We start from the raw sequence: 23414 nt of genomic DNA on the forward strand, positions 1-23414 counted from the left end.
TTGGCAATGCACTGGTGGTAATCAAATTTCAAAATGAAGAAAGACTTTACAGTATTGGAGATGTGGAGAGAGTCAAATTGAAACCCGGTGATAGGAAGAGGAATGCACTATTACAGATCCCCGTCAACACCATGTACTCACCCTGTGCAGATAGGCTTCTCTTTCCATTGCCTACGGCTGAAAAATTTCTATAGATGCCCAGATGTTTGTTGCCATGGTGATTTTCCCTGTGCTGCTTTCTCATTCGCTTTAAGCCTAAACTACCTCGTCCTGTGTGGAATGTCCCATTAGAAAGCCTGTCTGTGTTGCCAATGAGCTTCTGAAACTCAGAGATATGACTTTCCAGAAGCTGCTTCAAAGATGATACATCTAGCTGCAGAGACTCAACTGACTCTGTAAACTGCTCCTTCATCTGTTCCAAGCTATGATTATAGTAATTGTCTTTGGAATTACAGTGGGACTTCAATTTAATTAATTGCAGGTTCAACATCTCGATGTCTTTTTTCCTGAATGGTATTTCACTGGTTCCATGTTGTAAATCATCCCATTTTTGTTCAATTGCCTCATTCTCTGGTTCCATATATTTAGGGTCATCTGTATCATCTATTTCTGAAGAACTTTCTTTCAAGAAGTTTTCTTCTTTTTCCTCAGCACCAGTTAGTTTGTGTATTTTATTACTCGTTCTGTCTTCATCAAGAAGCTGCAACTTCATTTTGATGTCTTCCAAAATAATTTCATGAGCTGCAAGATTCTTCTCTGTCTCATTTAGGATTTGATATAACGTGCTCATAGAAAGAAGTTGAAGATCTGATGCACCCTCAGATGTAACCTCTAATATATCTTGTTCCAACAAGTGCTCCAAAATCAGTGTATGCCTCAAAGCATCTTCCAGAAGGGAATTGAATGAACTATTGAGGTACTTGATACGGGAGTCCATGACAACGTCAAATTTTTTCAAAGAGCTAATATCCTTAATAATCATGGTGGAATTCCTCTCAAGTTTTAAGATGTCTTCAGTTAAAGTATTTTGCTTTCCTTCCTGCAAGAATTGGAAGTCCTGCATTTGTTGACGAATTTGTTGTAAAGCCATGAAGAGGTCTTGCATAGAATCATTTAAGCTGTTGCTTAGTTCTAGTTCTTGCTGCTTGACATAATTCAGATCAAAGTGCATTTTGTCCATAAATTCACTGGCATTTCTCAGGTTATCAATAACCAAACTATTATCTGCAGATAATTTTTGACAGTCACAGAGCTGTTCAACTTGAGGTATGCCATACAACAGCTGATCCAGTTCTTTAACTTTATTGTTGAGTTTAGAAATTACCTCATTGTGACCCAAGTTTTGATGGTTAAAGGAGACATTCAGTCCCAGAACTACTTCCATAAAACCTACCCAGGTCTTATTTAGTTTTTGATTAATTTCTCTCTTAAGGCCAGCTATCATTTCTGAACAGCTGGACTCCTGCTTCTCCAACGCTTGTTGCAAAGTGGCAACCTGGTTTGATGCAGGATCACACAATCCACACAATACACTTGTTAGATTGCTTGAATTAATTTGAAGAGCAGCATTAAGTGCATCAGAGATCTCTTTTGTCATTCCCATTTCCTGGTGGGCATCTTTCAAGTTGCATGATGAACATAATTTTGGTCCTTGGAGCTTAGCTGTTTTTGCTATACTTTGATTTAAAACATAGATTTCTTGCCAAAGTCTGTCTTGATCTTTCCTTAATTCGGCTGTTGTGTTATCTAGAAGCTGTGATTTAATCTGGATCATCTTCTGACAGCGCTTGACCTTTAGGTCGATCTCTGTCTTAATTGTGGTCATGTTATGGTCAACATTAACCCTCTGAGCATGCAGTTCCTTATCAAATCTCCGTTGTTGACCTTTCAATGTGTCTTCAATTTTATGTAGCTGCTCACTATTTTCGTCAAGTTTCAGTTTTAACCTGATACCCAGTTCTTCAAGTTCCCTTTGATGTTTTAAAAGCTTATTATGATTTGCCCTGTTGATCTCTATATCTTGCGACAAATTGAAGACTTTGTTAGACAAGACCAGTATGCTGTTGTTCATGCTTGTCCATAAGGAATGAAGGTGCTGATTCAAAAAGTTTTCAACATGAGACTTTACCACATCCTGAAGGTCTGGTAATTCTATTAAAACAAAAATAAAAGGTCATAGAGTCATACAAACCCTCCAACCCAACTGCTTCATACTGACCATAGTGCTAATCAAATCTAATCCATTTGACCCACATCCCTCTAACTTTTTCTATCCATGTACCTGTACAAATGTTGTTCATGTGCCTGTCTCAACCACTTACTCTAGCAGCTTGTTCTATGTATACACCACCCTATGTGAAGAAGTTGCCCCTCGGACCTCTCTTAAATCTTATCCCTTCTCTTAAATCTATGCCCTCTAGTGTTTGGTATCCTTTCTCTAGGGGAAAAAGGTTTTTACCTCATCTATGCCCCAATAAGTGTTGTAAACTGTTACATTTTAGCCTATTGCCCATATATTGAGTCAGCAGTAAATGTTTTAAAAAGGTTGTAAACGTGAAAGTGAGGTAACAAGTTGGTGCTGTGGGAAGAGATTCCAAAGGGATGGGTCTCAGATGAACAAATGTAAAGGATGTAGAATGGTGTATAAACTCAGCTGTTAGGAAAATGGGTTGTTCAAAGTAAAAGCAAGGGTTTTGCATCTCAACAGTAGAGAAATGGAATACATCTTCTTTACAGTGGGGGCAATATGAAGCATCTTCTAAGAAAGCCATCTCCAGTGACCACTGCAAAATAAATGGAGTAAGTGTAAATGAAGAGAACATTCTTTATGCAGAGAATTGCTATTCTTTGGTGCAATGAAGGTAGATAAAGGATGTCGGGGATCAAGAGGAAGAGGTGAACAATATAATGGAGTTAGAATGCTATTCTCTCAACCCCAAAGAATAGGCTTGTAAAGTGAACATGAGTGGTTTATTTTCCTTTCCTTCCATGATACATATTTGAGTGCAGTAAGATTTAATTATGTAAGTCTTAAATGAAGACCATAGAATTATAGAAGACAGTCCATCAGTTTGAGCTGGCTTTAAGGTTATCAGTCTCATTCCATATACATTTTTCCTGCTGTTTTTGCTACACTTTTGTCAAATTCCAATCCAGCTCTGTTTGGAAAGCCCAGATTGATGCAGTTTCTGATTCAGAGATACAGATCAAAACCACTTATGACCTCCCTGAATCCCTGAAAGACGTAGCAGCACTACCTGTACTACTTCCTACCTCACGTGTACTTTGTTATACAGCTGTTAGTTTTCTTTTTCTTTATGCATGTTTCCCAGACAGTTTAGTTGAACTTATTTCCAACTATATCTCACAAAAACATTAATCCTAGTCCTGTTGTGTTGCAACTAATGCTGATCAGCCCACAAAATTAGTCCTAGAGTCCCAGAAATTTACATCCTCTTCCTATCCCTTATACAAAGGAAAGGTGAACTGAGAAATGATGTAAGACCATAGGACATAGGAGCAGAATAAGGCCATTCAGCCCATTGAGTCTGATCTAGCTGATTTATTCCCCCTCAACCCCATTATTCTTTTTCCTGGTCATCTTTGACACCCTTATGAATTAAGGATCTGTTAACCTCCATTTGAAATATACCACCACAGGAGTCTGTGGCAGTGATTCTGTGTTATTAAACCAGCCCCAGGAGATGCTGGCAAGCAATTCTGTCTTTACAGACTCAGCCAGCCCTACCATGGCCACCACCCTCACCACCATTGAGGACTTCTTCCAGAGGCAGTGCCTAAAGAATGCAGTATCCATCACCAAGGACCCTCAAAATCTGGGATATGCCTTTGCAATACTACCTTCAAGGAGATGGTACAGGAAACTGAAATACCACACTCAACAGTTTGGGAACATCATCTTTTCCTCCACTTTCACTGAATGGTTCACTACCTTGTTATTTTTTATACACTATTATTTCTGTAAATATAGTTTTTTATGTCTTTGTGCTGTACTGCTGTTGCAAAACAAAACATTTCACATCATATGTCAGTGATAATAAATCAGATTCTGGTTCTGATTCTGAATATCTCCCTTGTGTTTGAATTTAGTTGCAGTAACATCAAAATCCTTTAGGGGTCAGTGTCCTTAAGACTATCTGACAATTCTTCCATATCCTCATCCCCTTCATAAATTAAATGCACATAGCTGAAGGCCTTACTGGTGTGAAGGCATTTGGCTGTACCTACGCTAGATCGTGGAAAGAGCCATCCAATTTAGTCTACAGCCTTCATTTTTCTCTACAAATATGCCTTATAAGAATTCTTACAGAATCTGAATCTACTTTGCTTTCTGCTCCCAAGGCCTGACAACTATTCAGCTAGCATTTTCATTGGATTTTGTCTAAGTGTATTTGTTATAAGAAAAAGATGTAGATTAAATCTGCACTTAAGAATTTTAATAAAACCCCTGCAATCAATGTTAGTTAACTTAGAATTGTACAGCACAGAAACGAGCCCTTCAGCCCACAATATCTGTGCCACATTAAACTAAATCTCTTCTGCTTGTCCATGAAACGTAACCCTCCATTTCCTGCATACTCGTATGTCTTTCTAACATCCTCTTAAGTGGCACTATCCCCTATTCTACCACTCCCCCGGCAACCTGTTCCAGGCATCTACCACTCTCTGTGTATATATGAAAAAAAAATTGCCCTATATATCTCTTTTAACCTTTTCCCTCTCACCTGAAGTACACAACCTCTCATACTTGACATTTCTACCCTGTGAAAAAGGTTCTGGGTGTCTCCTCTTTCTGTTCTATAAACATCTATGGAGAAAACAACAAGAGTTTGTCCAATCTCTCATGATAACTCACACCCCCCCCCCCCCCGATCCAGGTAAACGTCTTCCTCATCCTCTCTAAACATCGCCACATTCTTCTTGTAAAAAGGTAACCAGAACTGCACACCTAAATTTCAAGTGTGGCCGAACCGAAGTTTTATATAGCTGCAACTTGACTTCCTTATTCCTATACTCATTGCCGCAAACAAAGAAGGCAAGTATGCCACATGCCTTCTCTATCACCCTATCAACTTGTGCAGCCATTTTCAGTGAGGTATGAACTTGGACTCCAAGGTCACTGTACATCAATGCTCTAATTGTCCTTCCATTAACTATACATTCCCTCAACTTAGGAGTTTGTGAAGAGTTAGCATGATATCTGTAACTTTGACTAACTTCTATAGATGTGTGGTAGGGAGTATATTGACTCACGGCATCATGGCCTAGTATGGAAACACCAATGCGCTTGAATGGAAAACCCTTTAAAAAGTAGTGTATATAGTCCACCATAAGTAAAGCCCTCCCCACCAATGAGCACATATTCATGGAGCATTGTCACAGGAAAGCAACATCCATAATCAGGATCCCACCCACCACCCAGATCATGCTGTCTTCTCGCTGCTGCCATTAGGAAGAAGGTACAGGACCCTCAGGACCCACACCACCAGGTTTAAATATAACTATTACTCCTCAACCATCAGGCTTCTGATAACTTCTCTCAGCTTCACTTGCCCATCACTGAACTGTTCCCAAAATCTATGGACTCACTTTCAAGGACTCTGTATCTCATGTTCTTGATATTTATTGTTTGTATAGTTATTATTTATGTTATTTTTGTATTTGTACAGTTTGCCTTTTGCACACTGGCTGTTCACCCTGTTTATGTAGTCTTTCATTGATTTTATTATGGCTATTGGATTTGTTGAGTACACCCGCAAAAATGAATCTCAGGTTTGTATATGGTAACGTATGTGCTTTGTTAATAAATTTACTTTGAACTTTTGACCTGTATCAGACTTTCCAAAGTTTAACACATCACATTTGCTTGGGTTAAGCACCATCTACCATTTCTCTGCCCTTACCTGTAACTATTCTATATTCTGCTATATCCTTTGGGTCCTCAAAACTGCACAACTCCACCGATCTTTGTGTTGTTTGTAAATTAATTAACCCACCTTTCTATATTTGCGCCCAAGACATTTACATGCAATACATCACAACAGCACAGGCCCAGCACCAATCCTTGCAGAACACCACTGCTCAGCCACAGTTGGTTTGGGAGAAGGCCTTTACATAAAATTGAGTTGAACATTTCAACACTGAAGTTGACAAGATTGTTTATATGCAGCTGGAGGTAGAAGTTTAGAAATTTTAAAACACCTGCAGTAGCTTGAAAACAAACAAAAAAATAGATAATAATGCAAACGCTTGGTAGGTCAGACAGCACCTATGGAAAGATAAACAGTCAACTTTTTAGGTTTGTGACACTCAGAACATTTTAGAATTATGACATAGGATCACAGAGTAGAAACATTGACCTGATAAAGTGTCTCAATCCAAAACGTCGACTGTATATTTCTCTCTATTGATGCTGCATGACTTGCTGAGTTCCTCTTGTATTTTGTATGGGTTGTTCTGGATTTCCAGCATCTGCAGAATCTCTTGTGTTTATAACATTGACTTTCTCCATCCACAGTTGCTGAGTGTTTCTAGCATTTTCTAAGGAAGTTGGGAGCTCTCACTGACAAATTACAAACCAGTGGTTCAATTACTGTTCTGATGGGTGAATGAAGTGATTTGGGGAAAGGCAGTTATTCAGATTGGATCATATGGGTCAACCATGAATGATTAAATAAGTCCAGTTTCAAAACTTGCCCCCATTTGAAAGCCTGAATTCAATAATTAGCAAAATGTGAAAGGATTAGCAGGTCTCATTCGGAGTGTCCATGAGGTGGACAGTGTATAATAAAATGCCAGCAATTCATTATACCAAAGGAAGCCTGCCAATCTCACGAGCTCAGGCCCTTTGTTAAACTAATGGTGAACTACCCACTGAGTTGACAGTTCACACATTTACAGAGAAAGCAGGTCATTAACATGGAGAAGCTGAGGTTGGGCAGTTTGAGCCTGTGTTGTCTGAGAATTAATAGTTTAAAATTCCTGGTTTCCTCTAAGCATTCTGGGAAAAATCCATGCACAGGTGCCAAGGATAAAATGGGCACTGAATGTATATTCAGACCATTGCCGAGCTGTTCCTTGTGGCTGTGATCAATATGTACCTGTTTGGTTTCCTTTACTTTCCTTTGAGTGGTTTATTTCCCTCGGGCTGCTCGATACATGGTGGAAGCCCTGAGTGATGGCAGCAGGAGCAGAAATGCCATCCTGTTGCTGAAGCAGTTCCAGGTCCTGGTTCTGACGTCTGTCACTTGACAGAAGAGCTTCCGCTGCAGTGAGAAGGAGCATAGGTAAGTAAGGAATGCTCTGCAGGCTGAACCCTACAGAATTATTGCGGGAGGTGGGGGGGGGGGGGGGGGGGAACCTGAAATTAATGCAAAACTGATGGAATAAAGTAATTATCAGGTCTGGAAGAGCAGGAGGAGGCCACTCAACCCCTTGTCCCTGCCCCACCAGTCGAACAATCACAGTTGATCTGGTGTTTCTTCACTCTGCTCTCCCCCCACCCCTGACTTCCCTGGATGATACAGATCATTCTTGGCTTTGAACTTCCAATGAGCTGTTGCCATTGCCCTAGAATGTTTCATCTGTTCCTCTTTCTACAGCTGCAGCCTTGCCTGCTAAATATGGTTCACCTTCCCTCTCTCCCTCTTCTATCACTTTCTCTTTCTTATATTCTATACTCTCTCTCCCTCTTCACCCTCTCTTACCTTCTCTCTCCTTGGTGTTAGCATTTCAGAGGATCTGTCCCAGGTCCAGCATGTAACTACCATTGCAAAGTAAGCACTGAAGTGCCTTTACTTTTTTAGAAGATTGCAAAGATACAGCACGGCATCTAAAACTTTGACAAATTTCTGTAGATTGCAGTGGAGATTATATTGAATGGTTGCATCTCAGCCTGGTATGGAAATACCAATGGTCTTGTAAAGAAAAACCTACAAAAAGTAATGGATATAGCCCAGTCCATCACAGGTAAAGCCCTCCCCACCATTGAGCACAACTAGAAGGAGCAGTGTGGCAGGAAAGCAGTATCCAGCATCAAGGACACCACCATCTAGGTCATGTTCTCATCTTGCTGCTGCCATCAGAAAGGAAGTACAAGAGACTTGGGGCCATCAAGATCAGGAACAGTTATTACCCCTCTGCCATCAGGCTCTTGAACCAGAGGGGATAATTTGACTCAACACTCACCCCAGCACCAAAGCTCCACAACCTGTGGACTCAATTTCAATGATTCCTCATCTCATATTCTCAATATTTACTTAGTTTTCTTTTGTATTTACAGTTTTGTTGTCTTTTGCACATTGGTTATCCTGTGTGTGGTTTTTCATTGACTCTATTGTGTTTCTTTGTAATTACTGTGAATGCCCACAACAAAATGAATCCCAGGATTGTATATGGTGACGTATATGTACTTTGATCATGTTTACTTTGAACATTAACTTTTCTCTCAGTTCTCTCCCGATGCTCAGTGAGCTCTCCGTAAGCTCTACACACTCTCTACACACTCTGCACACTCTCTTCACACTCTCTACACACTCTCTGCACACTCTGCACACTCTGCACACTCTCTGCACACTCTCTGCACACTCACTCTCTACACACTCTCTGCACACTCACCCCCCAGTTATATCCCTTTGAAGCACCATCATTGAGTAAGGCTGTTTAGCCCAGTGGCTGGATCATGGTGATAAGGAACAGAATTAGGCCCTACAGCCAACAACTGTCCATCTACACTCATACTGTTTTGCTTATCCCCACATTCCCATCAATGCCCACAGATTCCACTGGTTACCTACACAAGGGGCAGTTTACAGTGGCCAATTAACCCACTCTCCAGATAAGGCCAGGCTGCCAACCTAATGCTCTCACTGCCGATCCTTAACAAGTGGTGACATGCTCAGCATTGCCAATGTAAACCATTCCCACTCACTCACAGAACATGCCAGAAACCCCAGCATGAGGCAGACAAGAGCATGTAGGCTTTGCCATTCCTGATCAGAGATGACTAATTCTTCAAGTCACTCCCACTGTGTATTAAAATCAAATCTTTCAAAATGCACTGTGTGGTGCAAGCTTCAGGTCACACTGCATGTGTCCCTCTGGCAGAGGCACAGATATTCTCACATGTTGTTTTCCAGCAGTGTAGCATAACTTTCTATGTATAGCCTCCAGTATTGTTACATGGCTCACTCCAACGATCCCCACCCACTGGGATTTTCGCACTTCCTCCTGTTTTGGGAGTATAGACAATGAATCAGATGTTGGCTGTAACGTGGGAGAGAGAAAGGCGGCATCATGTTCTGAACACAGGCTGGAAACAGTGGTGTGGTGTGAACAATAAATTTGTCCTTTTGATATTGTTGAATCCATTTTGTTTAAAACTCTACCCTCAGTTAATTGGGCAGAGTTTGGGACATCCTGCTTCAGGGATACTGGTGTTAGTTTAGGGGCTCATGTTTGAAGACAATTTTGGAGCAGAGAGAAAGTACAGAGAAAACGTTCCTCGATCATGAAAAAAGCACAGGTACAGCTTAAGTGACTCTGCTGAAATGTAACCTACTTGGATTTCGGATCCCTTCAGTCACTCGCTCCCTCCCTGGTAGCTTCCTTAAGGATGTTGCTCTGAGCTCCTGGGGAACTAAGGAGAGCACAGCAGTTAAAACCAGGCCATTCCTTCCATCTCTCACATTGTTCTATGTAAAAACATGCCTCAGTCTTGCAGCATCCCCCGGCAGGTTGAACTGTACTTAGGACTATGGGAACTGTTTGTATCAATGGTGCCTTTTAAACCTCCTTCACAGCATAGAACACAGAACAAAGAGTATAGAACATAGAACAGCGTAGAACAGAGAATATAGAACACTACAGCACAGTACAGACAATTCAGCCCAAGATGTTGCCTCCACCCAAAATTCCCAGAGGGGTACGTCGATGCTAATTTAAGAAGTGAGGTGTCAGGGGAGAGACGCACAGGTTTGAAAGTCTTCCCCAAGTCAAGGGAGAGGTCTGGATCCATTTCGGAGGGTTGAAGGGGAGTGTTCAGTAGGGAAGCCCAGACCAGAATCCACCTGGTGGGTGGCCCCTTGTTGGGGGAAGTGTGGACAGCTGAGTTGGAAGCGGTTTTGCTGAAGGAATTGGTGACAGAGTTTCCTCCTCTGCCACTGAGCACTGCCACACATCCCAGAACTTGGCAGGGACAGGGTGGGAGAGCGTCAGTGTCAGTCGGTGAGCCTGCCTAGTGCCTCACATAGGTCAGTTCTATTGTTGACCTAGTGAACACACTCCGACACGTTGGGTTCTGTTCCGGTGACTGTGGTTTAGCACTTCACCCCAGCTTGGGGTAACTCAGAGAGCTGAGCAGCGTCTGTGGTGGGGAATGAATTGTTGAGTTTTCAGGTGGATACCCTGTATCAGGACTGTCATGTGGGTACAGCCTCTGCCTGAAGTCTCGTTCTCTAGGCTGTACATCCATTGCTGCGGCATCCCAGCAGACTGCACTGTCCTCCTGCCTCTGGAATGGGACTTGAACCCTCGACCTTCCTACTCAGAGGCAGATATGATGGCTGGTACTGTGTATTATCACAGCAGCAGACTGCAGGATGCCACCGGACTTATAGGACTGAGGCACTTGTCGTGGATGGTTGACAAGAAGCCAGATGATCAGCCATACTTGTTCATCCTTCCACCGTCTCTCACTAACTCTGATCATCCCCAGACCAGGTACAACATGACAAGAAAGCTCACTCTATTACTGCCAACTGTTTGCTCTGAAAAAGAAGCATGATCCAAAATGCTACAAAGCAGCAAGTGGGTGATTGAGGTGAATTTGCTCTCTCTCTGGGTCAGAACCTTCTGCCTTACTCGGGTCTCCTCGCTATGGTTTCTAAACATGAATTCTAGCAAGATCTCCCAGCCATCGTAGCGGGCCGAATGTAACCAGGTTTAGCTTCCTTAACCCTGGATGCTAAAATCAGTAACCTGACTACACCCGGCAATTTTTAAGCCACAGTCAGGAGTCTCAGCTCTCATTACCTGTGTGTTCACAATTGGGTCCCACATATCCTGGACAACACCTCCACTCCAAGGAGGTGACGATCATCTGCTTCACCTTGTAAATGGGCTTAAGAGCAAGCTGGTACCTGAAAATAGAAACCACATCAGTCAATACACACAAAATGCTAGAGGAACTCAGCAAGTGAGGCAGCACTTACAAAGCAGAATAAACAGTCCATGTTTTAGGCTGAGACCTTTCATTAGCGCTGGAAAAGAAAGGGGCAGAGGCTGGAATAAGAATGGGGGTGGGGAAGCTGTACAAGATGGCAGGTGCTAGGTCAAAGCAGGGATGGGGGGCAGGTGGGTAGGGGAGGAGGAATGAAGTTAGAAGCTGGGAGTGGACAGGTGGAAGAGATACAGGGCTGAAGAATAAGGAATTTAATAGGAGAGGACAGCAGATCATTTCAGATAACATATTCCAACATCTTGGGCAGGAGAGTCATAGAACACCACAGAAACCGGCCCTTCAGCCTATCTAGTCCATGCCATCCTGATCTTCTGCCATCCCATCTACCTGCACCTGGACCATATTCCTCCACACCCCTCCCATCCATGTACCTATCCAAACTCCTCTTAAGTATGGATAGGTACATGGGTCACTAAGTTTGGGCATACCCACCACATCATCAGTTGACAGCTTTGTAATCAGGTTGTGTTTCCACTTCTTCTTTAATACTTCCTGTCAAACCCATGCCCTTGTAAACTCTCTGCCCCATTTCTGTAGTTTTATTCTGGCTGAAGAATTAATTTAAATTCTTTTTACAGACATATTAAGTATGTGCATGGGAAGCCTCTGTCAGTACACTCATCTTCATCCTGCCTCTCGCCTCTTTGAGGACCTGCGCCATTCCTATGAAGCTGAGCGTTAGGATTCCCAAATGGTGGATCTTCCATGTTCAGCAATATGTCAGGACTAAATGTAAAATCATCCACTTGCCAGGCTTAACAGGAATAATGCCACACTCCATGAACATTCCTGCTTTCCCTTATCTTTGCTCAGATTTTACATGTGAAGATGCTATTTAGGAAACATCCATCAGCTCATCTTCCTCCCCCTGTCCCTTAGCCCTGCCTGTGCACACCTACCCACACTCACACTCTCCACTTCCCCACTAGACTTAAACCATCTCCTTCAATTCCTTTCCAGATCCATTCCGAACGCCCCACCCCACTGTAACAGTTACCAGCATTGTCAATCTCGCTTTACCTGCAGCAAATGTGCCTAGCACACCAAAGATTATGTTCAATGTGGTCGGACCCTTTGTTCTCAAGGTTGTTGACCAGATTATGGGCCCTTGATTCCAAGCTGCTTGTGCTCAGAATTCCATTTTTGGGTCCTTCCAATTCCATCTCCAGAGCACCCCATGCTGCAAGGGGTTTCTGAGTAATGACTAGTTACTGACTGGCGTATTCCTCCAATCAGCCCACCTAACCCTCTTCTACTGATGCTCACCTTCCTGTTTTCAAATTCAGCATCTTGTCCCCTGTGTGTCCTAACAAATTCTTTAAACATTTCCTCCAGCCACTTTGTTATCATAGCCCCTGGAATAGCCCAGAACTCACCCCCCCCCCACCCCCGTCATCATCCTTGTGCAGTGATAGGAACGCAACAGTCTCAGTACTGACCTCTGTGGCCGTGGCCTTCCCTGAACTACCTGCATCGTGGTTTCACATTGGGAAGGCCAAACTTCCCAAGTGCAGCACTGACAAAACTAAAACCAAGCTGCTGTTTCTCACTGGGAGACCTACACCCTTGACTGAGGCCCAATCAATCCCTTGCGGTCCACTGGAATCTTCAGCACAACCCATGGCATCTCATTTGCCCCTCACCATTACTGAACTGCAATTCATCTAATAGTATCTACAATCCTTCCTCATCCACACTCCTCAAACCCTCAGTCACCCCTCCATCACATATCCATCCTTCTCAAATCACTTCAAATCTGCAGCAGTCCGCCCATCCTCCTTGGCTTGTGCAATGAAACTCTCAGAGTGACCTAATGGAGTCCTTTCCCTTGTCTGCACAATGGTTCAGAGTTAGAACCACAGGCACAAGCCTCTCCACGGTTGAGGATGTCTTCAAAAGGTGCTGCTGCAAGAAGATAGCATCCATCACTAAGGATCCTCACCATCTGGCACATACCCTCTTCTCACTGCTCCATCAGGGTTGAGGTTCAGGAGCCTGAAGGCCCACACTCAACAATTTAGGAACATCATCTTCCCCTCTGCTGACAGATTTCTGAACAGCCCATGAATACCACCTTTTTATTCCTTTTTGCACTATTTATTTATTTTATAATTTTTAATAATGTTATGTCTTTGCACCGTTCTGCTGCCACAAAACAACAACCATCAGGATGTCTAAGTGATATGGTACTTACACTGTGTTCTGGCAGTTGACACAGGGCTCTGGTGGCCTTTGGACAAACCGTTCCACTCCACACGAAATCACAGCAGTAGACAATCTTGACTTCACAAAGGCACACCAGTTTCTGAAACGGAGAGAGAAAGGAGATTCAGGAGTTAATTCTGATATCTACTTCTTTAAGCCCATCACCCCTACTGGAGCATAGGCCACTGACAATAGCTCGTGAGAGTTCTCTTTCCTGGACCAGTCTTTCACTTTGTCGCCAGGTGTGGCCCATCTTCTTGGTGCATCCTTCCTCTCCCAGGAATGAGGTCTTTGGAGCTTCTTGGTGTTTCTGTGGAATTTTATGGGATTCGGATGCTAGCCCCATATCCAACCCTCCTTTCACAGCCGGGCTTGGGACCATCCTTGGCAAAGTTAAACCTTGATGGCTGCTGACTCCTGATGTCCTTGTGGGAAGAAACACTGTTATCCTGACTGGGTTTAACCTATTCATGGCTTCAACATCGCGGTAATGTAAATGTAATTAAAAATGTTCTAGCAGGATCATTCAAGGACAGGATTGGACATTAAATTCTCTCCTTAATAGTGACATCTGGATACTGTGAATGAATAAATAAAGTTTCCCATGTACTATACAGTATATGTAAAGCAGTGGAATTTCTCTGGATTCATTAAATGAAATTGTGATTCTTAAATATTTATTAACCATAATATTTTTTAGGGGATAGTTTAACAGCCAACAGTTGTAAACGAGGCTGAAAATAAAAGAGTTGGTATTTTTGATGTTTCATTCTCCAGGTATTGACAATAGAAGACTGGGCTGGGAATCTAAAGAGAGTTTCACGAGTTATCTGATCAATCGATACCTCCTGAGATATCAGATCAATCATTCCAATTTCAGTGGAGCTGATGATCAGGACTGAGGTAAGGGAGAATGAGCCAGAGAGGAGCAGCCAGCATAGATTGAGCTCTCTCAGTTCTGGCGTCTTTGGATATTTTTGGCAACAAGCTTCCAGTTCAGCTCAGAGTTTTGTAAAGTTAGGACTGACCTTGGGAGTGGGTAAGGATTGTTGTTGAGGGGGAGAGAACTATCTGCACCTGTTTAATGGGGATTGATGTAAGAAAGGGTCAATATTCAGCATTTGGGATCAGAAGCCCAACGCAAACTAGTCAAATTTTCATGTGATACCCAGTTAAACTATGGCAGCACTGTGACCCTGCAGTTAGAGCTGCTGTCTTGCAGCTCCAGTGATGCAGGTTCAATCCTGACCCCTCGTGGAATTTACACTATCTACCAATGACTGCATGGCTGTTCCCCTGGGTGCTATAGTATCCTCCCACGTCCCAACTACGTGTAGCTTGGTAGCTTATTGGCTTGGTAATTGGTTTGTGCTTATTGACTGCTGTAAATTGTTCCCTAATGTGGCTGGGTGACAAACTGGGGGAAGGTGATAGAAATGTGAGAGAGAGAACAGGCTACAGGGAAGTGGAGGAATGATATTGCAGTGAGGCCTTGCATCAATTCAATGGACTGAATGGACTCCTGTGTCATAAGAAAGCAGGAAATATAACAGAATATAGTACGAGGCCCCTGAGGATGTTGAGTGTACTGTTCAACCAGTTAAACAAACATCACAGCATTGTTCTGCATTCTCCAGGAACTAAAAATCAATCACAATGCAAGCAATGGAATGAAGGTCAGGGAGCCTACCGATGACTTTACATTTTATTTATAAACATTTGTTTATCAGCTGTAAAAGTGTTGACAATTGGTTCTGTATCTGCACTCAGCTACCAGCAATTTTACTTCAAACATAAGGGGCGGGAAATGGGGGTGTTGTTCTGCCTCACACCTTGCAATTTCCAAGTTGAAAATTTCATGTGTTGAAACCTCTGAGTCTCATGGCCATCATCTAGTTCCCAGCAGCACCTATTAAGAATGATCACTGCCCCTGGGGCCTTGGATCCGTTGGGTGGATGAACAGTCCCTGAAGTAGCTGGTTCAAAACTGGCCCAGCTTGTCTGCTGAGGACAAAAAAATTCCATAGCAAAATGTATATTCCCTTATGATACTGGACTGTTGACCACCTAACTCCCACCTCCCAGTCTACCATCTCCTTCCCCAACCTTCTCCCCTCTGGCTTGGTGCTGGGAGAGGGACATTGTTGAAGGCAAGTTTGGTGCTAGGAGTGAGGAGGTGCTGGGACCAGCGGACACAACGGAGTGGATGGGGGATAGAATCTCATGCTGGAAGTGCAGATTTTCAGCACTCTCTCTGTTCCAGGCTCTTCAGTGGGAAAACCGGAGCCCAGTGAGTTTCAATTCAGTGGCAAAACTTAATCTTCTCCTCCAAAATCTATTCCATTGTTCCTTTCTTGCCCCAAGACACAACCTTCGTAGACATTAGGGTTTGCAGATGCTGGAAACTGAAGCAAAAAAAACCTTTTTCTGGGGGAACCCAGTGAGCAGAGCAGCATCTGGGGGGGGGGGGGGGATAAAATGCTCAATGTTTTCCATTATTACTGCCATCCATCTGTCTTCCTCCACAGATGCTCTGATCTACTGAGTCCTTTCAGCGGTTAGATTTCTTTCTTGCCCAACATTTATAAGTCTGATTTTTAGGTCAGGAAAACTGCAGGGAAGCGAGGCTGTCCTGTGTCATTCCCACATGATTCCTGATGGAGTGAAGAATATTCCTTGCAATAAGAGGATGAAGCATTTCCAAAATCATCTCTCCTGTTGGACAGTATGGCATGGTTTCATGTGGCCCCCTCACACTTGGAGCAGGACGTCATCATTCTCGACTTCAGGGCCTGCCATCAGAGGGGATCTGTGCAGAGTAGTTGCATCTTGCTGCACTGCTGCTCAGTCTGGTAACATGGGGGTGAGTTCTTGCAGTCTAGTTGATGGTGTGAGTTACCTTTCCACGAGTACATCCACAGAAGGCACAATACCACAGTCTTAGCAGAGAGCCTGAAAAGTGAGCTCTCTTGTTTTTCGCCATGAAGATTCCTCCCGTAAAGTTTTGCTACATCTCTATTGTCCAGAAGTTTTTCAGAAGTCAAGAATGAGGTGAAGATCTCATGGTTACAACTGGTTTATTGTATGTTCATCATTAGACAGGGGCAGCCTGCACCAACAAGCAAGGCAACTAATGAAGTAACAAAGGAACTTGAGCACATGCTCTCCTTTTATAGAATGTAGAATATAGAACAGTACAGGACCTTCAACCCAATACATTGCACTGACCCTTTAACCTACTCTGAGATGAATCTAATCCTTCCTTTCCACCTAGTCTTCCATTTTTCTTTCATCCATGCAGCTATCTATAAGTTTCTTAAATGTCCCTAATGTATCTGCCTCTGGCACCATTTCTGGCAGTACGTTCCAGGCACCCACTCTCTGTGTTTAAAAAAAAAAAATCTACCTCTGACATCCCCCACAAACTTTCCTCCAATCACCTTAAAGTTATGTCCTCTTGTATTCGCTATTTCTGTCTTAGGGAAAAGGTCTCCAGCTGCCCATCTGATCTATTCCTCTTATTATCTTGTCTACCTTCATCAAGTCACACCTCATCCTCCTTCCCTCCAAATAGAAAAGCCCTTTTATACTTGTGGTGAACTGCATATACCTGTCTGGACCCCCCCCCCCCCCCCGCTGACTGCTCCTGTGGCTCCTCCCACAGACCCCGGTATAAAGGCGATTGAGGCCTGAGCCCAGCCCTCAGTCTCCAGGATGTAGCATGGTGGTCAATTGCTGCTTGTTCTTCCTTCCAGTCAATAAAAGCCGATATCTCGCCTCACATCTCAGAGAGTTATTGATGGTACATCAATACTGCAAACCAGTCTGAACCAGTTTAGATAAACCTGTGAACGGATATTGACTGAGTCATACTTCAGCTCTACAGGGAAGAAACTACAGAAGTATGGAACCAGATATATACAAGTTACTTGTTTGTCTGTAAACTTTTAGTAATGAAACAAGCATCAAAGCACACATTAAAAAATCTGTCATCTTCCCCCCTCCTTTTAAGTCCTGAAGAAGCATCTCAGACCAAAACATCAGCTGTTTATTCATTTCCATAGATGCTGCCTGACTTGCTGAGATCCTCTAGCATCTTGTGTGTGTTGCTTTGGATAAATGGCAGAAGGAATTTAATGCAAATATGTGTGAAGTTTTGCACTTCCGGAAGACAAACTAGGTAAGACTTGCACAGTGAATGGTAGGGCTCTGAAGTAGAATGTAGAACAGTGGGACCTGGGAATACAGATCCACAATACCTTGAAAGTGAGATCACGGGTAGAGAGGGTTATAAAGGGAGGCATGTTGGCTTTCATAAGTAAGGGCAATGAGTACAGGAGTTGGGATGATATGTTGAAGTTGTACAAGACATTTGTGAGGCCCTATTTGGAATATTGTGTTCAGTTCTGGCCACCTACCTACAGGAAAGATATAAGTAAGTTTAAACTAGTGCATAAACAATTTACAGGATGTTGCCAAAACTTGAGGATCTGAGTTATAGGAAAAGGTTGAATAGGTTAGGACTTTATTCTGAAGCACACAGGGGAATGAGGGAAAGTTTTACAGAGGTATACAAAATTATGGGGGGTATGGATGAGGTGAATACATGGAGGCATTTTCTCCTCAGGTTGGGTGTGATGAGAACTGGAGGTCATGGGTTTAGGGAGAAAGGTGAAATATTTAAAGGGAATCTGAGGGGAAGTATCTTCACTCAGAGGGTGGTACAAGTGTGAAACAAACTGAAACTAGGCAGAAGATCAGGACAGTATTTGGGTTAGATGGGCCAAATAGCCTGTTTGTCTGCATAGTACTCTGCCTCTATGCCTCTACAACGACAAAGGAAACACAATAAAAGCAATAATCTGGAAATCCAACAGTTTTAAGGAAGGCCACAGTAGAACTAATGTTTCCTGATTCGCAGACAATATCAGCTGGGCAAGTGTCACTGTTTAGAGGGGAAGTAGATGTTGACACTAAGAATCAGTGGGCGAGTCCCAGCTCATCCTGGGTTAAGTTCTACTGCAGACGTAAGCATAATAAATCAGACTGCAGGTCCCGTGCAGCATTGAGAGAGTGCGGCAAAGTTGGTGCTGCAGTCTTTTCGACACCCACCTTCCCTCCCTCATTCCTATAGATGAAAAGTGTGCCATTATGTAGTTTGCAAGGACAGTAAGAAAGTTACTCCTGGAGCTACAAACAATCTGCTGGAGGAACTCAAAGGGCCAAGTTCCAAATGTGGGAGGAAAGGAATTGTTGATGTTTTAGGTCAAGGTCCTGCATCAACAATCTGATTGTTTGTTGTTCCAAGTTCCAACATCTGCAGTCTCCTGTGTCTCCATTTATTCCTGGTCCCCTGGGTAATATCAACCCCAGCCCATAACCACCATTTCTGTAGCCACTTATCCTGCCCAGACCCCATTTCTTCCCCGAAATCAGACAGTGTCCTGTGCTGAGGCACAGTCCAACAGAGAGAAGCAAACTGCTCTCTCACCTGGAATGACAATGGCAGAAATTCGAGATGTCAAGACTTAAAGATGCATTTAAACAATGGGTGTGGAGAGGATATACAAATAAATACAAACTTATTTATGGCTATGGAGGTTCTGGGAAATCTGTTTCTTGTTGAGTCTGATGCAGGAACTGCATCCAGAGTGCTGAACTACAAGTAAACAGTTATGATTCACATCACAAATTCTTTCTGCTCTGGCTGTGTACTTGACCACAGAGAAAGATTTAAGGGTGATCTGAGAGGGCAGCTTTTTCACACAGGGTGGTGGGTATTTGGAACAAGCTGCCAGAGGTGGGTACAATTGCAATGTTTTAAGGGCATTTGGACAGAGACTATATGAATAGGAAAGGTTTAGACCAATGGTTCACAAACTTTTTTGGGTCACCACCCTTTTGGCACCCAGATCATATTCCCGGCATTCCCCTCTTCCTTTCTGGCCATTACATAAAAGCTATAAAGAATTTTGATTTACGATGCACAGCAAAAGAAAATAGGAACTGCAGATTCAAAACAGTGACAAATAATTGCAAAAATATTCAAATAATTTCAAGGCTGCAAATGAATTATTTCTTTATTTAATTACAGAAAACAATTTTCATCAACAATTTTTAGAGCACACAGTAGTAGTCCAACTATTCACCTCTTCATTGCTTTTTCACCTTTCAGTGAGATGGATGGGCTTGGTGCAGTGATATCAGCTTCTCAATATTAGGATGAATGTCACTCAGAAGAAGTCTCCGATCCCCACATTCAATAATTTGCAATCTGTTTCATTGCTTTGAAAAAGGTGGGCAACTGTAGTTAAACCATACTCCACTAAATATGATGTTGAAAAGCAATAAAAACCACCTTGACCTTTTTCCATTTTTTTGTAATTTTTTTTATTGAAGTTCAACATCAAACAAACATTTCCATAAGATGTATTTCAGACATTGTACATATATATCATATAATCATATATATCACAAATCTCCACAAAGTATTGATCTTTTTCCACAGTTCAGGATAGCATTCAGAAATTTCTTTCTACAACCAAAAGTCTTGATATTTTTTGAACCTCAGCTTCAGCTCAAAGTTATTTTGTAGCGAGATTAGTTCCTCCTCCATCCTTCCTGTTAATTTCTCATTGCGAGTGTTCAGGAATAGATTCATTACCCAGTCTGGTATTTGGATCGACAGAAGATCCTGAAATCCCTCTGATCCTCCCCCAGGTGGGCACAGTATACATGAAGATTATCATCTGGTATTCTTTCTTTCTCTTCCAACTCAGGCAGGCTTGGAAACTGGAAAAGGTCGCGATGGCCAATGTTGCACTTAAATAGGGGTAATTTGTACGGAAATATGACCTTGATAAGATTCACACCATTTCCTTGCAATTGAAGATTGATGTCATGAAATTTTATGAATAATTCCGACAAGTAAGTAACGTCATGCCTAATATTCTTAAGTTGATTACTGAATGAAGCATTCGAGTCTTCAAAGAATTTTATCAGTTTCAAAGAGTGCATAAGAGTGTCTCAAGCGGTTTCCATTTGACTTCTGTCTGCACCAGCAAGCATTCAAACTGTTCATTTTTCTGAATACAAAGATCGCAAAACAGTGGAGAATTATTTACTGCTGTGATAACAGTATTTAATGATTTGTGCAGTCGACCACTTTGGTTTTTTGCGACAAGATGGTGTCTGTGAATTGCACAGTGAAGGGTAAATATGTAAGGTACAACATTTTTCAACAAAGTATTAACCCCATGGTGACGTCCTGTCATTGATGCTACCCCATCTGTTGCACAAGCAGGAATGTTGATGGGTGGAATGTTCTTCTCTTTGAAAAATTGCTCAAAAACTCAAAACATTGACTCCCCCTTCATTTCTGTTTCTAGTCTCCTTGCAAATAACAATTCTTGATCCATGCTTTCATCTTTTATGAAGTGAACATAACCAAGAAACAAAAATTCATTGCTGGCAAAGTTAACTCATCCAACTGCAAGGCAAATTCTGTTGTCCTAAGTATGTTGCACAATGCATCTTCCACATTCTGAGGGGTTTCATCTATTCATCTTTGAACAGAGTCGTCACTGAGTGGAATTGCTTTTATTAATTGATCTAGTGACTTTTGCAGAACTGTACTCAGAACCTCTCTTACTGCTGGCAGAACCAGTCCTTCTCCCATTGTGTTGGGCCTTCCATATTTGGCATTGAGCAATGAAATGTTATATGAAGCACACAAACCATCACTGTTTGTTGTGAAGTGCTGGCAAACATGTTTTAAGGTGTTTACCATTTTGGAAAAACTTTTTCACACAACAGACACACTGGCTGCTATTGGTTGCTTGGTGCTGGTATAATTCCATATTTCAGATATTCCACACTGTACTGTCTGCACTTCCTTTCCATTTGGTCTGCTTCTGCCATTTTCATTATGGATTAACGACCACAGTGAATTGCTTAATGTTGAAGTCCAACTTCAAGCACTGCGATCAATAAAGAGGGAAAGTTATGACATTGTCATAGCTCACGCAAAACCTGACCCTCTGCCTGAAGGTACATAAAGTGGGGCAGCGATATCTTGGTTGGGCCATGGGCTAGTGAAATGTGGCCAAGACAATTTGAAATGGCAGAGTCTGAACCTTATCCCATTGAATGTCATTCCCTAATTCACAGGAATTGCATCACTAGGTGTTTAGAGTATACTAGCTAACACTGTACTACAGTAGTGAATGGCAATAATGCACAGACTGGACCCTGAAATGACACAATTTCTTCAGTCCAGATTTTTTCCGCTATACCAAATACAGAAGCTTCACATTGGTTTTCATCAACTATAACTTGGTTTGAGCAAAGTCTAGGGGAATGGTGGTTTAGCAAGAGATGAGCTGATTTTATGCTGATTATAGTCAGTTTTGAGGCACTGAGCTTCAAATGCTTATAATAAGTAATTCATTTCTTAAATGAAATCTGTAATCCCTCCATTGCTCCCCCCCCCCCCATTACAAAGCAACCCCACCTCCCCCTTTATCTTTATCACCCCATTATAAACTCTCACCACCCCCCAGAGAACCACTGGGAACTTTGTGAACCACTGGTTTAGAGGGCTAAGGGCCAAATGCACTTTGGAGATTATGCTTTCCAAATGTATCAAGGCTTGGTATTGCAATTGCTCTGCCGATGACCACAAGAAACTGCTGAGATACGTGGACACAGCTCAGCACATCACAAAATCCAGCCTCTCCTCCATGGACACTATCTAAACTTCTCCCTGCATCAGTAAAGCAGCCTACATAATCAATGACACTACACGTCCCAGATATTCTCTCTTCTCTCTCCTTCAATCGGAAAGAAGATATAAAGCTGAAGGACCAGGTTCAAGCTTCCATTCTGCTGTGCTAAGACTGTTGGGTTGACCTCTTGTATGATAAGATAGACTTACTCACAGTCTATCTTGCCTTATTGTCTGTCTGCACTGCACTGTCTCTGTAACTATTACACATAATTCCGTATTTTGTTGTTGCTTTTCCCATATACTACCCCAATGTACTGATGTGATGAAATGATGTGTATGGTTTTTGTAAAGCAAAATTTTTTACTGTACCACAGTAGATGTGACAATAATAAACCAATTGACCAAAATCAAGCAAACAGGATTATTTTAGATGGGCATTGAGGCTGGCTGAATGGCCTATTTCCTTACTACTTAACTCTTTCAACATGTGAAGCCCGTGACTGTTACTGTGTGAAACTAGGATGCTGAGGACAATTAAACCAAATCCCTCACTCAGTAGGCCTAAACCAGTCTTTCCCTTACCCCTTGCAGATTGTCGCAGCTGAAGACAGGGAGACACAGTGAGGCTGCAAGAGAGAGCTGTGGTGGGTGTGGATTGCATTGCTGGAAGCTGTGGAAGAGCAGGAGCACATTGTTTGTGCTTCCCCAAATACCTCATAGCACAGTTCACACAAACAAACAGTGGCAGTGAATCCCAACACAGTTTGCCTCCCAGGTGCCAGGGTCCGGGATGTTTCAGATCGTGTTCATGATATCCTGAAGTGGGAAGGTGAACAGCCAGAGGTCATGGTACATATTGGTACCAATGACGTAGGTAGGAAAAGAGAGGAGCTCCTGAAAACAGACTACAGGGAGTTAGGAAAGAAGCTGAGAAGCAGGACCTCAGAGGTAGTAATCTTGAGATTACTGCCTGTGCCACATGACAGTAAGTATAGGAATAGAGTGAGGTGGAGGATAAATGCATGGCTGAGGGATTGGAGAGGGGGCAGGTTTCAGATTTCTGGATCATCGGGACGTTTTTTTTGGGGCAGGCATGACCTGTACAAAAAGGACGGGTTGCACTTGAATCCCAGGAGGACCAATATCCTGGCAGCGAGGTTTGCTAAGACTATTGGGAGAGTTTAAACTAGAATTTCTGGGGGGGTGGGAACCAAACTGAAG

At 42.6% G+C, this 23414-nt stretch overlaps 1 protein-coding gene across 3 annotated transcripts in view; it reads right to left on the reverse strand.

Annotated features, from left to right (window-relative positions):
* The window catches only part of mmrn2a (multimerin 2a), a 32870-nt gene that overhangs the window by 4597 nt on the left and 4859 nt on the right, over positions 1-23414 (reverse strand). Inside the window, exons 2-6 of one of the 3 annotated variants that reach the window (XM_073025209.1) lie at positions 13455-13565; positions 11053-11159; positions 9581-9658; positions 7122-7286; positions 142-2151 (exon numbers count right to left, since the gene is read on the reverse strand). In XM_073025209.1, coding sequence (XP_072881310.1) covers positions 142-2151; positions 7122-7286; positions 9581-9658; positions 11053-11159; positions 13455-13565 — 2471 coding nt within the window. The remainder of the gene's footprint in view (positions 1-141; positions 2152-7121; positions 7287-9580; positions 9659-11052; positions 11160-13454; positions 13566-23414) is intronic. The other 2 variants (XM_073025211.1, XM_073025212.1) reach the window with 2 other exon arrangements.

The sequence above is a fragment of the Hemitrygon akajei genome, chromosome 21 (assembly GCF_048418815.1).
Source record: "Hemitrygon akajei chromosome 21, sHemAka1.3, whole genome shotgun sequence".
Classification (NCBI taxonomy): domain Eukaryota; kingdom Metazoa; phylum Chordata; class Chondrichthyes; order Myliobatiformes; family Dasyatidae; genus Hemitrygon; species Hemitrygon akajei.